This window comes from Mus pahari, chromosome 14 (assembly GCF_900095145.1).
Source record: "Mus pahari chromosome 14, PAHARI_EIJ_v1.1, whole genome shotgun sequence".
In the NCBI taxonomy this organism is placed as follows: domain Eukaryota; kingdom Metazoa; phylum Chordata; class Mammalia; order Rodentia; family Muridae; genus Mus; species Mus pahari.
Window position 1 is genome coordinate 28,862,770 of NC_034603.1, and position 18,068 is coordinate 28,880,837.

The 18,068-nt window shown below is 43.4% G+C and overlaps 1 protein-coding gene across 3 annotated transcripts in view; it reads left to right on the top strand.

Annotated features, from left to right (window-relative positions):
* The first annotated feature begins 7,745 nt into the window (after positions 1–7,745).
* Dhrs7b (dehydrogenase/reductase 7B) overlaps positions 7,746–18,068 on the top strand; it is a 29,387-nt gene continuing 19,064 nt past the window's right edge. The window contains exon 1 of one of the 3 annotated variants that reach the window (XM_029545600.1): positions 7,746–7,824. In XM_029545600.1, the coding sequence (XP_029401460.1) occupies positions 7,805–7,824 (20 nt within the window). In that variant the 5' untranslated portion in view covers positions 7,746–7,804. Of the gene's footprint in view, positions 7,855–17,676; positions 17,808–18,068 lie in introns of those variants that run through there. The other 2 variants (XM_021213269.2, XM_029545601.1) reach the window with 2 other exon arrangements.

Sequence of the window (18,068 nt, forward strand, 5' to 3'; positions counted from 1 at the left end):
GGTGTGCTGACTACGTGGTGGTGACCGTGGTGACCGGCAGCTTGGCTAAGGCTGCCAAGAAGTTTGGGATGGGGGCTGGGAGAGATGGCTCAGTGGTTAAGAGCACTGACTGCTCTTCTAAAGTCCTGACTTCAGTTCCCAGCAACCACATCATGGTGACTCACAACCATCTGTAATGCCCTCTTCTGGTGTGTCTGAAGAGAGTGACAGTGTACTCATATAAAGTAAATAAATAAAACTTAAAAAAAAAAAAAAAAAAAGAAAGAAAAAAGAACAATGGCGGGGCAGCAGCCATGGAGAATCAAATCCCAAATGACTTATGAGATCATTGATAATTCTCAAGGATTTTATGTATGACCAGTGGAGCGCCAGAATAGAAGCAGGATGAACATAACATTTCGCATCGGCAATGCCAAAGGAGATGAAGCGATTTCTTGATAAGACAGTAGGACGCAACATGATCTCCTTGAAGGGGCACAGGTCAGTGGGAGGCATCCATGCCTCTCTGTCACAACCGAGGACAATGAGAAGCTGCCTCCGTGAAGAATTTTTTGGAGATGCATCAGCTGTGAACATGACCAGCCACATTCTGCCTGTGAGCAGCACACAGCGTTTAGAGTAACTTGGGATTGATGACAGAAACTTAACAGACACGGATTTTTTTCCAAATACATGCTTATTACAGATTCCTTTCTCACAGCCTAACGACTCAACATTGGGTCCCTGCAGAGCTGGGCCACAGCTAACGGCCACCTTCATCCTTATGTGACCTGGAAGCAGTTTGAAAGCTTTCCTGTTGCTCTTCTAATGAATTCAGCCTGTCAGCCATCTTTGCTGCCCCCTTCCCTAGGTGGATTGAAGGACTTGCTTGGACTTTCCCCTGCTGGTTCCAACTGGTTATTATTAAGAGCATATCACAAGCAGGTTGAGAGGCCTTATGGGCTGGATTGACAGTAGTGAGTTCGCTGGGTTCTGCAGCTGTTGGTTAAAGTCAACAGTGACTCACTAGTGTTTTGGATCTGTGTACTGCTATTCTCATAAGGAGATAGGTGTGATATGCTGTGTTTATGGAGTGGGTATTGTTTTAAACACCGTGCGGTTTATGTCTATTTATGTTTGTTTTTCTTTTCTTTTTTTTTAGATTTTATTTATTATACATATGTACACTGTAGCTGACTTCAGACATACCAGAAGAGAGTGTCAGACCTCATTACAGGTAGTTGTGAGCCACCATGTGGTTGCTGGGATTTGAACTCAGGACCTTTGGGAGAACAGTCAGTGCTCTTACTCACTGAGCCATCTCACCAGCCCATGTTTATTTTTCTAATGAAACAGTTCTGTAGAGGCTCTTAGAGTTTGTTCAGCCTTGTGCATGACTGTCGTCTGTTCTAGTCACTTGCACCCTCCACCTACTGTCTTTTAAAGCTGCGTCATGAGAAGGATCTAGAAGTTCCATGAGTCACTTTTCTCCCCACAAGTAGAAGAAATGGTTGATTCTTTGCTTTTCGGTTAGGCTATTAAACAAGACTCAGTCACATCCCTGCCTTCCACCCCCAAACTGTTTTTGTAGTTTAACCAGGGCAACACTATACATTCCAGATTTATGCGTTGCTGAGGTCTTTTCTGGTTGTTCATGTATCAATGTTTTCAATCGACTGTATGGAAAACATTAAAGTCCTAAGTCATCTAACAACAACAACAACAACAACAACAACAACAACAACAAAACCTAAGACCTGAGATTCACTCCTCTGCTCTTCCAAGAATGGTAATTAATAGTCAACTCTGAGGTTCATTGCCATGGAGAAGAGAAACTGAATGTCTAGCCTTTGTTTTCTTGGCATTTCATACTCCTTCATGGTGCAAATTCTAGAATGTGTAAAATATGGCTAGTGTTGTTGTGGGGTATTTACCAGAGAAAGATGCTCAGACATGGTTTAAGCCAAAAGAAAGTCTTTATTAGCTGACCAGCAACTACGCTGTGTTCAGGATCCCTCAGCCTTTCTCAGGGTGGAGCTATTAAACACAAAAACATGTTCTGGGTTGACATACTTCAGTCAACAAGAACAGTTAGCCAGAAGCAGAACTACTGAAACTAAAAAAACAAGGTGAGTACATTTTTGCGACTTTCCCAGAATTACATGGACTTTGATGGATTAGGTCTTTATTTTGGTTTTAACAGATGGTGCTGATCACACCAATGACTGGAAAGAGTAAGGACCAGATATATGATAGATAATGTTGTCAAAGCCCTTGACTTCAGGACTAATTGTTTCCCTTGGATATAATGTATGTGTTGAGTCATGACAATTTGGCTATATAAGGAGGTAAGATTTATTCCTGCCTTTATAATCTTGTGAAGGATTGCCTAATGCACACCACGTTTTTCTGGCTCAAGGTTTAATCATTAACAAAACTGTTTGCTTTCTACCACCACTGTTGACTAAGGCTAAAGTCCGAGGACTCTCCGCCTCCCCCTTCTATGTAGGAATGGCAACAGTTAACAGGCCCACTCCTTTGAGGGTTCACTGCTGTTCTGATGATGACAACAGTTCAAAGTGTAGTGCTCTTCATCACCGTCTTAGAATGCAAATCAAATCAAATGCACTGGCACGGAATGGTGAATAGGGGATTTCTCCTACAACTTCACCTGAAGACCCAGTTTGCTGTACACAAAAACTCAGTCAGAGTGATTAACCTTCCATCGCTTGTACCTGAAAATACGTAGAGAGGAATATAATCTAAGTTTAAGGATCGTTAAGGGGAACTTTTGTTGTTGCCCTTGTTGTTTTTTAGAGACAGGGTTTCACTGTATAGCCTTGACTATCCTGGAACTCACTCTGTAGACCAGGCTGGCCTCGAAACTCACAGAGATCCGCCTGCCTCTGCCTCCTGAGTGCTGGGATTAAAGGTTAAAGATGTGTGCCACCAACGCTCAGCAAGGGAAACATACTCTAGATTGAGATGTGCATGCAGCCTAACACAAGTGGATTCCCTAGGTTGCTAACAAGTTGCTAGGTACAATGTTTGGAGAGGATATGTATGTGTGCTGTACATTCAGATAAGTGCTCTGGGCTGCCAAGTGTATTATTAGAAAAGTGTGTGCATAGGCCAGGTTGAGTTCGAGGTGGCTAAACTATTCCTTTATCTTGTTTGTCTCAATCCCCCCCCCCCCCAAGAAACTTTTCTCCTTGATTCCTTTTTTTGTTTGGTTGGTTTTTCCAGACAGGGTTTCTCTGTGGCCCTGACTGTCCCGGAACTCACTCTGTAGACAAGGTTGACCTCAAACTCAGAAATCTGCCTTCCTCTGCCTCCCAAGCACTGATTAAAGGCATGTGCCACCACACCCGGCTCTCCTTGATTCCTTATGATAATGGAAGGCAGAACATCCGCCTTCTTGGTACTGCTTGTTCCAATAATTTTCATCCAGTAGAAAGAATCTCTTGTGTACTGTATGGAAGCATCACCTGTCAATAAAAGGCTGATTGACCAATGAGCTGAGTCAGGAAAAAAAGGAGGTGGGAGTTTCGGTAGGGAGGGAGAAACTCTAGGATAGAGTCAGGAGCTAGAGGAGATTCGCCTTAACTCTGATGAGACAGGCACATGAAACTGAGAAGAGGTAACAGACTTGTGGATCTCACAGAATAGAATACACAGGTTGATTAAGTTATGAGCAAAGGTTTAGTTGAGGAATGAGCCAAAGCTTGTGGCCTAGGCATTCATATATAATTAAGTCTCAGAGTCATTATTTCAGGAAGTGGGGTACAGGTAGAAAAGCCTGTGGTTGCATCACCCTGGTTTTTGTAGGGCATGCTAAGAAAAATCTACTCACCCCTCAGGGTCACAATGACAAATCAAAATCTGATCCCACCAAGGTACACCTGAGGGGACCAATGAATAGGCTTGCTTACAGAGCAATTGGTCCAGGATTACAGGCGAGAGAATTGGTGACCTTAAAACTGTCATATGGAAAGGTCTGCACCCTGCAGGGATGATGGTTAACCCATGGCCCCATAGCTGGAGCTCCCTCTCTTGGTTCTTGCATACCTAGATACTCTAGCCTCTCCTTCCAGGCTCCAAGGGAAGAATTGCATATAACTTGGTGGGATGGTAGCTGGATACTCAGGGGAGGGAGGATTCCATGACTTTTTCCACTCCCTCCTTTATGAATGGTCAGTTTCGAGCAGGCCCAGATGAACTCCTGAAGATAGTAGCTCAGAGGATCATCCTGTACACTGTTGGTTCAAACTGAATAGGAGCATAGAGCTAAGTAGGGCAGAACTAATCTCTCTCATTCTGTCCCTAAAGCTGTTACATCTCCTGGGACCTCATTAGAGAATGTGATCACTAATCTTGTTTGCCTGCTTGAATACATCTGAAATTAACTGGGACCCAAACTGCTAGGCACCCTTGTGAGGGATTTTTCCTTAATCAGGATATTTGAAGCAGGAAGACCCACCCTAAATCAAGGCCACACCTTCTAATGGCAACTCAGATAAAAGAACGTGGAAGAAGGAAGCTTTTCTTTTCTTCCTGCTTGCCCTTACTCTTGCTGGCAAGTACATCTGTGCTGTTTCTGAGGCTGGTGCTAAGGCCAACTTCTTTAGGATTCCAATGTAGACTGAATGCAACAGCTCTCTAGGACTCCACCGAGTACTCCAGAACCAGTTTGAGACTGCTGATCTGCTGATACAGCCAGCCTCATGGACTGAATGAACCAGCAGATTTTAGCTTTTCCACAGTGAGAAAGACTTTGTAGGACTACCTGGACTGTATCTTGTAAGGTAAGCTAATAAAATTCGCACACACACACACACACACACACACACACACACACACACACACCATCCATATATATGTATATACATATATATATATATTCTATCAATTCTATTGATCTATCTGTCTGTCTGTCTCATTTTGTTTTATATCTATATATAAAATATTAAGCTTTGTTCCTTTGGAAAACCCTGATAGAATATCCATGAAACTTCTTAGCTTGCTGATCCAGGACCAAGCAGATATTTCCCCTGGCCATTGCCACGTGAATCTCCTTTCTTTGTTGTTTCCAATGGCAGCTGCTGTTGAAGAACTCAGAGATATATTGTCTGAGCTTATTGTGAAGAAGAGGTCCAAAGCAAGCAAGATAGTGAGGGAGAGGCACCTGAGGGAGAGGAGAGACACCATCTGAAAGTTATCTCTTGGGGTGGGGAGGGGTCTGGATGAATGGCTCAGTAGTTAAGAGCACTGGCTGCTCTTCCAGAGGATCCAGTTCAAATTCCCAGTACCCATAAGGCAGCTCACACTCACCTATAACTCCAGTCTCCGTGTATCTGATACCCTCTTCTGGAGACTCTGAGAGCTTGGCGCACAATTAGTACATAAACACACATGAAGGTGAGGCAGCCATACATATAAAGATTTTAAAAGAAAAAAGTTGGCCTGGGGATGGCTCTTCGGTTATGAGCAGTGGCTGTTCTTCCAGAGGTCCTGAGTTCAATTCCAAGCAACTACATGGTGGCTCACAACCATCTGTAATGGGGATCCAATGCCCTCTTCTGGTGTGTCTGAAGAGAACGACAGTGTACTCACACACATAAAATAAATAAATCTTAAAAAAAAATATTGTGGACTGGTGAGATGGCTCAGTAGGTAAGAGCACCCGACTGCTCTTCAGAAGGTCTGGAGTTCAAATCCCAGCAACCACATGGTGGCTCACAACCATCCGTAACAAGATCTGACACCCTCTTCTGGTGTGTCTGAAGACAGCTATAGTGTACTTAAATATAATAAATAAATAAATCTTAAAAAAATATTGTACAAAATTCTCAAAGGACTAATGAAAATATAAAAATGTTAAAAAAGAAAAAAGTTCAGTTTCTTAATAAAACATATGCTTGTTAATTTTCATTCTTGTACTATGGGTAAAACTGAGTGCATTGCATATGCTTACAAGTATTCTAACATTGTGCTATATATTCCTAGTCCAAAGCTAGTGCTTTTTGACAGAAACCTGGACTTCTAAGTACCATAAGATTCTGAATCCTATTTCCATTTTCCGTTTAAGCTGGCTTTCTTGGACAATACTTTGGCAGGGGAATCGTATGCCTTTTTGCTATTGGCAGATGGATGGGAAAGTCTGTACGTTCCACTTGTCCTTCACTGACACCTAGAGGAACTCTTTGTTACTATTTGGTACAAATGGAAGTCCAGACTTCTAATAAATCTCCATTGACACTGCCTTGGTTGGAAGGGGAAAGAGTGTCTAGTTATTGCTCCCTGCATGGCCTCTTTTCACATGTGGGAAGTGGTCTTGTTGTCAGTAACAAGGGATGGAAATCCTGGCACTCTACTTGGCTTTGTGGGGGAGGAAGTCCAGGTTCCCCTGTTGGCTCACTGATGCTGTTGGACAAGAGCATCTTTACACCGGGCGTGGTGTCGAATGCCTTTAATCCCAGCACTTGGGAGGCAGAGGTAGGCAGATCTCTGAGGCCAGCCTGGTCTACAGAGTGAGTTCCAGGACAGCCAGGGCTACACAGAGAAACCCTGTCTTGAAAAACTAAAAGAATAATTTTATTTTGCAAACTTTGTATCTTTTGAAATAAAAATTATTTCCAGCTATATGTATTACGAATTTTATTGCTTATCACTCTCTTAATTGTGCTGCTGTTGTTATAATAATTATTCTGAGACGAGGTCTCTGTAGCCCTGGCCGTCCTGAAACCCGTGATGTAGACCAGGCTAGTCTTGAACTCACAGCACTTGGAAGGCAGAGGCCAGCGGATCTCTGTGAGTTCCAGGTCAGCCTGGTGTAAAGAACAAGTTCCAAGACAGCCAAGGCTACATAAAGAAATAACAGGTCTCAAAAAAACCAAAAAGAGGCGGGGCAGGGGGAGAAAGAAAGAAAGAAAAAGAAAAAAGAAAGTTCCTAGACTTAGCACTAATATTAGTAGTACTAATATTGGTAGTACTACTATTAATAATTAGTACTATTAATAGTACTATTAATAGTACTACTACTATTAATTAATAGTACTAATATTATATAATATATATTATATATATATAATAGTAATACTAGAATAGTAGGTTCCTAGTTATGTTAAACGTGACTACTTGTTGGAAGGAAAAGTGACTACTTACTAAAAAAAACCCAAAAACAAAAACCGAGCCCCGGGCTGGTGAGATGTCTCAGTGGGTAAGAGCACCCGACTGCTCTTCCGAAGGTCCAGAGTTCAAATCCCAGCAACCACATGGTGGCTCACAACCATCCGTAACAAGATCTGACGCCCTCTTCTGGAGTGTCTNAAGACAGCTACAGTGTACTTACATATAATAAATAAATAAATCTTAAAAAACAAACAAACAAACAAAAAACCGAGCCCCCTTTCCCCATCTTTGTAACATCATATCGCTGTTTATAATAATCTTGGCAGCTGTAGCATTTATTTTTGCTTTTTGAGGCAGTGTCATGCAGCCTAGCCCGAAGGGGACCTTGTATTCCTGAGCTGCCTCCCTTCATCTTCCAAGTGCTAGAATAACAGCCATTGCCATCACACTCAACTTTGCAGAGCGACTTCAGTTTTTCTGAAAATCGATGGAACCCAAACCACTACTTAGAATTTCCCTCCGGAAGATTCACGGTATAGGACTTGCTCAGACTGACGTCACTCAGACCGCAAAGGCTAGACCCTACCGCTGTTTGGCGCATCTCCAGAGCGCATGTGCCTCCTGAGTGTTGTGATTGGACAGAGTCGAGCTGCATTTCGTCAATTCCGAGGCGGGAGCATGAAGTTGGTTGACCATGGTCTCTCCGTCCTCTAGGTAAAGGCTAGGGGATGTTGCAACCTCTTGGTGAGTGGGAATGAGGACGGTGTCCTGTCTAAAGCTGAGGCGCGGGGTACATCTGCTTTAAGTGGCGGAGTGAGGCGGAGCACGCTCTGGGGAGGCCGTGGATCCTCCTGATAGCTTCCGGTTCCCCGCGGCTCCCCACCGTGAAGGAAGCCCGGTTTAGGCACCCGGCGGGGCTCGCTCATCGCGGAGATCGCCTGCTCTCTGTGTGTGCGTTTCAGGGTCTGGAGCCTAGAGCGCGCAAGGTCGCGTGTGCATAGCTACTGCGCCGTGACCTCAGTGCTGGAGCGCCCCGGCCCGTAGCTCCCCTGCCCAGGGATGGTTAGAAGATCTGGATTTTCGGAAAGGGCGAGCAAGATTCTGACTCTGGAACATCCATGAGAACAACTTTCTTAGATTAGACGCTCTTCCAACCCTAACTGTGCTGGTTAGCGGGTGCAACTTTGGGAGGATGCCTTAAACATTCAGCGACCGTTTCTTCAGTTAAAACTTTAGAAATATGGCAGTAGTGAAGTGTAAATAAGTTTTTCCTTGCAAGGGCTTAGCAAGTGGCTACATTTACTCAACACATGGTACACATACATTTCTCTTCAGTTTATTAGCCTTTAGTATAGTGATTTGAGAGTTAATACATACTCCTTTCCACACAAACAGTTGCACTATCTCTCAGGTGGGTATTTAATTTTGTTATTTTTCTTTTTATGCGATATTTTATTAAATGTCTTTACAGGGCAACAGCCAGCCTCCAGACGCAGCTGCTAAGACCCTGTAGGTACTGGATGGGACATGTCAGATGGCTCTGGCTTCCCACCTTTTTGTTCTGAGATGGGGGTGGTGGGCAGGATCTCATCTTTGGGATCCAGGATGCTCACATGGTCAAGCAGAGGGTTCTTAGGGCTGACCTTAACACTTGGGTCCCAGGGCAGCATGAGCTTTAGTGCCCAGCATGCACATCCTGTCTGAGCAATACGTGTGGCAGGCAATGTCAATACAGTAATTAACAGAGTTTCCACTGTAGATATCCACAACCTTCAGTGGCCCTCTGTCCTTGGAGCTTCCCATACACCACAGCCTGGAAGCCCTTGGCCCCACTGTCCATAATGAACGCTAACATACCATAGCAGGCCCTTTGAACAACAAGCCCTCCTAGAAGTTTGTAACCTAGAAATTTCAGGTGGGTATCTCTGTACCTCAGAGGTACATGAACTTACTACTTTTTTTTTTTTTAAAGATTTATTTATTATATATAAGTACACTGTAGCTGTCGTTAGACATCCCAGAAGAGGACATGATTTGACTCATTCACTAAGACCAGTGGGAAATATAAGAGAGCCCCAGACCTTAGCAGGCTCCCAGATCTTACTTAGTGTTGTGATTATACAAAGATAAAGAAATATAAGGGGGGCTGGAGAGATAGCTCAGCAGTTAAGTTTTTGTTTTTCTTCTTTCTTTCTTTCTTTCTTTCTTTTTTTTTATTTTTGTTTTTTTTTTTTTGTTTTTTGAGATTGGGTTTCTCAGTGTAGTCCTGGCTGTCCTGGAACTCACCTTGTAGACCAGGCTGGCCTCGAACTCAGAAATCCGCCTGCCTCTGCCTCCCAAGTGCTTGGATGAAAGGTGTGCACCACCACTGCCCAGCTAGAAATTTCTTATTTCATGAGTTGGGTGACCCTTTCTTATTTAATTTTTCCTTTCCAACATTAGAGTTTGTTTGAGATCATTTATTTTTATTCTAGTTCATGGATTAGTAGGTTAAGTAGAATTTTCTTTTTCTTATAGAGAACAGATTCTGAAAAACTACTTGCTATATTGGAAAGAATCTTTGCTCTTTTTTTTTTTTCTTTTTTCCTGAGAGGGCTGGAGAGATGGCTCCATGGTTAAGGACACTGACTGCTTCACCAGTGGACCCAGGTTCAAATTTGAGCACTCATATGGCATCACATAACTATAACTCCAAGATCTAACACTCTCACATAGACATGCATGTAGGCAAAATAAATGCACATAAAATAAAGGTGAAAAGAAAAATTCTTTTCTGAGTTACAGATTAACTAGGGATTTGGTAAGAATAGTAAAATAAAGTTACTATGTTCTAGTAACACATATGCCTATCTAAGAGTAAAATGTACTAGCCTGGTCTACAGAGTGAGTTTCAGGACAGCTAGGGCTATACAGAGAAACTCTGTCCTTAAAAAACAAAACTAATCCCAGCACTCAGGAGGCAGAGGCAGGCGTATTTCTGAGTTTGGGGCTAGCCTGGTCTACAAAGTGAGTTCCAGGACAGCCAGGGCTGTACAGAGAAACCCTGTCTCAACCTGCCCCCCAAAAAACCAAAACAAGAAACAAAAACAAAACAAGAAAAACAAAACCAAAACAAACAAACAAAAAAACCCAAAAGAAGAAAATGTAGCTTAGTCCTATTTTCTTTTTTCCTCCCTATTTCACAGTCATTATGGAGTCTAGGCTGGCATCAAACTCACCCCCCAGCTTTAGCCTTCATAGTGCTGCAACTGCAGGTGTGCACTACTGTGACTGACAAGATTTGTTTTTTTCCCCAAGATAGGGTTTCTGTAGACCAGGCTGGTCTTGAACTCAGAGACCTCTGCCTCCTGATTGTTGGGATTAAAGACATGCGCTGCCACCAACCAGCTGACAAGTTTTATTTTTATGGACAAAAAAAAATTGAAGATGAGAAAAAAAAACTAAACAATGTGTTTAAATGAGAAAAGCTAAGAGGAAACCACAGCCGAGTGAGAGGAGTGTGTGGAAGAATGGAGGAGGCTCCACAGTGTGGGATACTGGAGGGATGCACAGTGAAGGAACACGGCATAGAGCTTTTGTTTTTCATTTTTAAAGATTTATTTATTTATTTTATGTATAGGAGTACACTGTAGTTGTCTTTAAACACACCAGAAGAGGGTGTCAGATCACATTGCAGATGGTTGTGAGCCACCATGTGGTTGCTAGGAATTGAACTCGGGACCTTTGGAAGAGCAGTCAGTGCTCTTAACCACTGAAACATCTCTCCAGCCCCCACGACATATATCTTAAAGGTGCAAGTCTTGTCTTATCTGGGTGTCTTTGGCTAAGGACTGGGAGATCTTGTAGCTCTTAAACCCTAGGCTCGGAACTTTCCTGCCTTAAAGAACCTGATGGTGTAGACAGAAGAGAACAAGCTGGATAAGTGAGTACGTGATGGATTGTTCTCGCCTTTATAAGCTGGTCAGTTTCAGAGTCTTGGAAAATACAGCATACAGCCATATGCAGCTTAGCGGTTGGATACAATGCTGTAATTACATAAACATCTGAGTGTGTATTTGCACAAACCGAGATTGCCACAATGTCAGAAGACTGTGTAATCTTATGGGCCATCATCATTATGTATGTGGTTCATCATTGGCCAGAATGGCTGTTCCTAGATATATTGTAAAGATGTGTTTCAAAGCTATAGTTACACAGGAGTTTGGGAAAGGAAGTTTGTGAGGTAATATACCCATTAAAGGACTACAACCTAAGCTCTAGTCTACTGGTGCATGGTTGTGGCTTGGACATAATGATTTGAGGGTTGACAGGAGTGATGTTGACTTCAGTGCAGTGGCTTGGACAGTCCCAGTTGTTACTGTTGCTGTCACTGTTACTGTTGCTGTTGTTGTTACTGTTGCTGTTGTTGTTACTGTTGCTGTTAGCCAGTTTACCACAAAAGAGGCCAGCCTAAAATGACTAACTACATGGAGGGCTTTGAATTGAGAGTAAGCTGAAACTGTCCAGGATAACCTCATTTAATTTAACTTGGAATGTGGTTGCTTCTCTCTCTCTCTCTCTCTCTCTCTCTCTCTCTCTCTCTCTCTCTCTCTCTCTCAGATTTATTTATTTATTTCATATATGTGAGTACATTGTCGCTGTCTTCAGACACACCAGAAGACAGAAGAGGGCATCAGATCCCATTACAGATGGTTGTGAGCCACCATATGGTTGCTGGGAATTGAACTCAGGACTTCTGGAAGAGCAGTTAGTGAGTGCTTTTAACCACTGAGCCATCTCTCTAGCCTGAAACAGGGTTTCTCTGTGTAGCCATGGTTAGCCTGGAACTCATTCTGTAGACCAGGATGGCTTCAAACTCAAGAGATCTGCCTCCTGAGAGCTGGGATTAAATAAAGGTGTGCATCACCATTGCCCAGCTGCTGCTATTTTCATTTTCCCCTCCCCCTCCCTTTCCTTCCAGGGATTCATGTACTCTAGGCAAGTGCCTAGAACCCTTGTTCCACTTTGTTTATTAGGGATTTATTGACTACGTACTCTATACCAGCAGTGTGCTTGGTATTTAGAGATACCAAAAAATGATCAAATTGATGAGTTCTCGAGTTGTTAGGAGATGGTGAAGGTCATGAAGACTAAATATTAACCATGATTGTGCTATGTGATATGTAGAACAGTAAACAGTTTTAGGGAAATGTATAATGGGATCAGCCGAAGGGGGAGGAAGTGGAGGGATACAGGGAAGGCTTTCTTGGGAAAATACTTTTAGCTGAGACTAAGGACTGAGAGAGGGTTAAATGTAAGATTTTTTTTTTTTCAGTGTAAGATACTGTAATGTTTAATCTTTGTTGTCAAAGATGTATAGATTAAGCAAGCACACTTTGGGGCATGTCTGTGAAGGTGAATCCAGAGACTAATCATGACCTAATTATTGATGGGTGGATCTGCAATTTGAATAGATTACTGAGATACAGTACACTGTGGGCGATGGGGCCTATGATGGGCCTGTGTTGGGACTATGTCTTGCCCGGTCTTCAGTTATAAGATAAAAAGTTCTGAAGACTGGCTGTCTAACATTAATATACTTAACACAGGAGTGGGGTTAGAAGGCACTGGGTTTTGAAGTTATATCTTTTAGAAGGGCCCTGAGGTGCATTTAATAGGTAACACCCTAGATAACCAAGGCTACATGAGGAGTATGAATGTTTCACTGTAAACAAAAGTTACAATCTTGATTGTAAGATTCCCAGAAAATATCCAGTATAGGAGTAGGCCATATTTAGTGTATAGCTCATTGCTATTTTAACGTTCTCAGCATCTGTATGTAAAAGAATGTTGTCATCTTCACAGGGAATGTTAATTGTGCTGGAATCCTTTTTTTTGTTTGTTTTGTTTTTCGAGACAGGGATTCTTGGCCAGCCCACTCCCTGAGCAAAAAGGTCCCAAATTAGTAAAACTAGAAATGAAAAATAAAATATTACAATGGATACCAAAGAAATACAGAACACATATCTTATTTTTTTATTCCACTAAACTGTAAAGTATAAATGAAATAGATAAATTTCTAGATGCATAAAACCTACCAAAATTAAACCAAGATGAAATAATTTTAAAAGGCCTGTAACAAGAATGAGACTGGAGGCAGGAGAAATGGCTCAGCAGTTAAGAGCACTAACTGCTCTTCTAGAGGCCCTGAGTTCAATTCCCAGCAACCACATGGTGGCTCACAACCATTTGTAATGGGATCTTATGCCCTCTTCTAATGTGTCTGAAGACAGCAACAGTGTACTCATATACATAGAATAAATAAATCTTAAAAAAAAAAAACAATAAAAAAACCACTCTCGAAGGTGTCTATAAAGCCGTATAAAAACAACTGCTGGGCATGGAGACTGACTAACCACACTATGGAAAGAAAAAGATGTTCCAAGAGTTCAGCTGCCTGCAGCCAATATAGTCAGGTAAAATAGAAGGAATTATTTCAGTTTTCTGGTGTGTGTTGTGAACTGTTTTGTGTCCAAATAAGTGATATATTTTAGAAAAAGGTCCATGAACTACTGAGAAAAACTGGGTAAAATGTCCTGTAGATGTCTGTCAGGTTCATTTGATCTGTGGTGCCATTTAATTACAGTTTCACTGTTTATGTTTTGTCAGGTTAATGATGAGAGTGGAGGTTTTAAAGTCACCGACTGTTAGTGTATTGGGATTAGTCAGTAGGTTTATATATTTAGAACTATAATTTTCTCTTGATCTATTGCTCCCGTGAGCAGAATGAAGTGACTGTTTTACCTCTCTGATTGGCTACGAGTTGTAGTCTATTTATCAGACACTAGAATAGTGGCACCTGCTTGACTTTGGTCGCCTTTCTTTGAAAGCTCTTCCCCATCTGTTCTTGCTATAGCTTCAGGTGTCAGCTTGACATCCCTTGTCATCTAGGAGGGAGCATCTCAATTGAAACCGGGCAAACTGCAAATTCTATAGCTCCACGTCTGATGTCAAAGGGCTCAGATAATGTTTTAGTCAGTGTTCTATTGCTGTGAAGAGACACTGTGATCATAGCAACTCTTATAAAAGCAAGTATTTAACTGAGGTTGGCTTACAGTGTTAGAGGTTTAGTTCATTGTCATCATGGCAGGGAGTAGTATGGTGGTGTCCAGGCAGACATGGTGCTAGAGAAGTGGTTCAGAGTTCTACATCTGGATCCACAGGCAGCAGCAAGAGAGAGACTCTGGGCTTAGAATGGGCTTTTTGAGATCTCAGTTACACACACACACACACCCACACACACACCCACACCCGCCCCGTGACATACTTCCTCCAACAAAGCCACACCTCCTAATCCTTTCAAATAGTACCACTCTGTGGTGACCAAGTATTCAGATCTGTGAGCCTGTGGCAGACATTCTCATTCAAACCACCACATTCTACTCCCTGGCTCCAATAAGCCTGTAGCCATATATCACAATGTAAAATGTATTTAGTCCAACTTGAGAAGTTCTCATAGTCTATCACAGTCTCAACACTGTTTAAGACCAAAGCCTCAGGGCTGGCTCAGTGCTTAAGAGCACTGACTGCTCTTCCAGAGGTCTTGCGTTCAATTCTGATATCTTCTTCAGATGTGTCTGAAGACAGCAATAGTGTACTCATATACATAGAATAAATAAATAAAACTAAAAAGACCCAAAAAGTCCAAAGTCTCTTGAGACCAAATGCAATCTCTTCTTTTTTTTTTTTAAAGCTTTATTTATTTATTATATGTAAGTACACTGTAGCTGTCTTCAGACACTCCAGAAGAGGGTGTCAGATCTTGTTACAGATGGTTATGAGCCACCATGTGGTTGCTGGGATTTGAACTCAGGACCTTTGGAAGAGCAGTCGGGTGCTCTTACCCACTGAGCCATCTCACCAGCCCCCAAATGCAATCTCTTAACTGTAACCCTGGTAAAATCAAAATAAAAAAGCAGATCTCACACTTCCAACTTACACGGGCAAAGGATGTACACTACTATTCCAAAAATGAGAAAAGAGCATAATGAGGAAGTACTAGATGAGAGTAAGACCAAAAGCTTCAAATTCTGTATCTCCCATGTTTGGTGTCAAAGTGCTCTTCAGATCTCCAGCTCCTTTCAGCTTTGATGACTGCAGTGTACTTATTTCTCCTGGGCTGGGTCCACTCCCTGTTAGCAGCTCCCCTGGGCAGGTATACAGTGACCTGAGCATCTCCAACATCTTGGCATCTTCAATGCAATCCAGGCTTCAGCTTCAGAGCTTCACACAGTAGCTTCTCTGGGCATCCATGCTGGGACACTTCTGACACACGCCTGGCCTCGGCAGCTTTCCTTAGCCTCGGAGGGAGATTCCATGACCCCTTCTTGTATTCCTGACTCTGAAGCCAGAAGAACCATGTGGCCAGCACTGCTGACTTCTGTATGCTGGGACTGGAACTTGGCCTCTTCATTCAAATCCATTTTCACCAGCTTTCTGGGCTTGAAGGTTTCTGTCATAGCTCAAGCTTTTCTTTAATTCCTTTTCATGGGGCTGGAGAGATGGCTCAGGGGTTAAGAGCACTGACTGCTCTGCTCTTCCAAGGTCCTGAGTGCAATTCCCAGCAACCACATAGTAGCTCACAGTCATCAGTAATGGAATCTGATGCCCTCTTCTGGTGTGTCTGAAGACAGCTACAGTGTACTCATATACATAAAATAGGCCGGACGGTGGTAGCGCACGCCTTTAATCCCAGCACTTGGGAGGCAGAGGCAGGCAGATTCCTGAGTTCGAGGCCAGCTTGGTCTACAGAGTGAGTTTCAGGACAGCCAAGACTACACAGAAAAACCCTGTCTCAAAAAACAAACCAAAAACAAAAATATTGAAATTGCTGTAATTCCTTTTCATGAATTAGGAGCTCAGGTGGGTGGGATATTGCCTCGAGGTTGCTACTCCCTTAGCGTCAGGCTTTTCTTTAATCTTTTTATCTCCATCACACTTCCTGGTGCTCCTTTTCTCCTCCAAGTGTACACTGTTAAGTTTTCCTTGTTCAGCTTGCTCCTTTTCATCATAGGTCTGCCCAAGAGTGACCGCTAACAGCCACGTGACACTGTTAATACTAGATTGCCTTGAAACCTCCTCTGCCAATGCTAACCAATGTTATTCAATGATATCCAATACTATTAACCAAAAACTCCTCAGTTCTGCTTCATCCAGACTTTTTGGAAAAGGGCAGAGCAGCTACATCATTTGACACCAAAGTGTCACAAGACCAGGTGTCTAGGCCTCTTAATAATAGTTTTCTCCGAGCCAGGTGGTGGTGGTGCACGCCTTTTAATCCCAGCACTTGGGAGGCAGAGGCAGGCGGATTTCTGAGTTCAAGCCCAGCCTGGTCTACAGAGTGAGTTCCAGGACAGCCAGGGCAAGTATTCAACAACTTTCCTAACTAAAACTCCACATACTACCAAGAAGCAGCAGGTCAGGCCTGTCACAGAAATAACCCACTTTCTTCTTCGTTATGCTCTTCCATTGCTGTGAAGAGACCGTGACACAGCAACTCATACGAAGAGAGCACTTAGTGGGAGTTTGCTTACAGTTTCAGAGGCTTGGTCCATTGTCATCATGGCAGGAAGCATAGTGGCACACAGGCAGCCATGCTGGAGAAGGAGTTGTGAGCGCTGCATCTGGATCTGCAGGAGCAGGAAGAGAGAGACTCGCTCGGGGTTTGGGATGGGCTTTTTGAAACCTCAAGTCCACCCTCAGTGACACACTTCCTCCAATAAGGCCATATTTCCTAATTCTTTCAAATAGGAGTCGTGACCAACTGTTCAGATCTGTGAGCCTAGGGGGGGCCGTTTTCATTCAAACCGCCACAGATGGCTTTTGCCCTCTGGCTTTGCTGTGTGATCTTCTTTCTCTAGGGCAGATCCCACCCCTCGTGTGCAGGTTCGTTTTTTCCTTCAGCTTGCGTGTTGAGGACAGACTGTTGGAGGGTGAGGTGGTGCTTTTCCTTTTTGTTTGTACAGGGCACCAGGCTTTATTCCCAGACTTCCACTGCAAGTTGGCCTGTAGTGGTCCACAGTAAACCTACCATGAAGATGGAGTGCCAGTTGCCAATACGAGAGTCATTCCTTTCTTAAGCACTGAATGTTTTAGAGTGTAAAGGGACACCAGGAGAACTGCGTGTACTAGTGCACTAGTTATCATCACAGGGAGATCTGTGATCAGTAACAGGCTGCCATGTAGAGGAATGGATACGCAGGAGGAATGGTAGACAGAAAGACAAGGCAGGGCTGAGCTGTAGGGGTTTTGTAAAAGGGAGACTAAAAAGAGAGGGTTAAAGATATTCGAATGAATAACAGCAGCCTTTTGGCTGGAGACTGGAGGGCAGGCAGCCAGGCCTCTAGGCTACAGAGGGAAAAGAGCGAAAATAGAAGTCGTACAGAGAAACCAACAGCAACAGTGGGCGCTGTGCTGGTTGGCTACTCGGACCTGGCCGTAGTTCATAAACGAAGCTGGGAGGAGACTGGGTGTGAGGTCACACACTGCTGACTCCTGACCTGAAAGGCGACTTGGGGTTCAGGCCAAAGTCTCTGAGTACTCAGCGGCAAAGGTGGAGCTGGGACCGAGGAGCAGGTGGCTCTCTATCAGCGGCAAAGGTGGCTAGGAGCTGGGACCGAGGAGCAGGTGGCTCTCTAGCGTCACATGGTGCAGAGCAGGTGGGCTGATGGTTGCTGATGGCCAACCAGAGTTGGGGTTGAAGAATTGGTCAGTGGTCTTGGTGTCCGTCTCTCCCCACTTCCTCTTCTGTCTGTCTGTCTGGTGCTTACTGGCCATCCCTTCCGCTTTTGTCCTGAGTGCTGGCATTATAACTGTGCATCATTATTACTGGCCCTGCTTGGACTTTTGGAACGTCAATAGGAAATTTCAGATTTCTTCAGATAAATTTTAGTCTTACATTGGAGCCTGTTTGCCCTTTG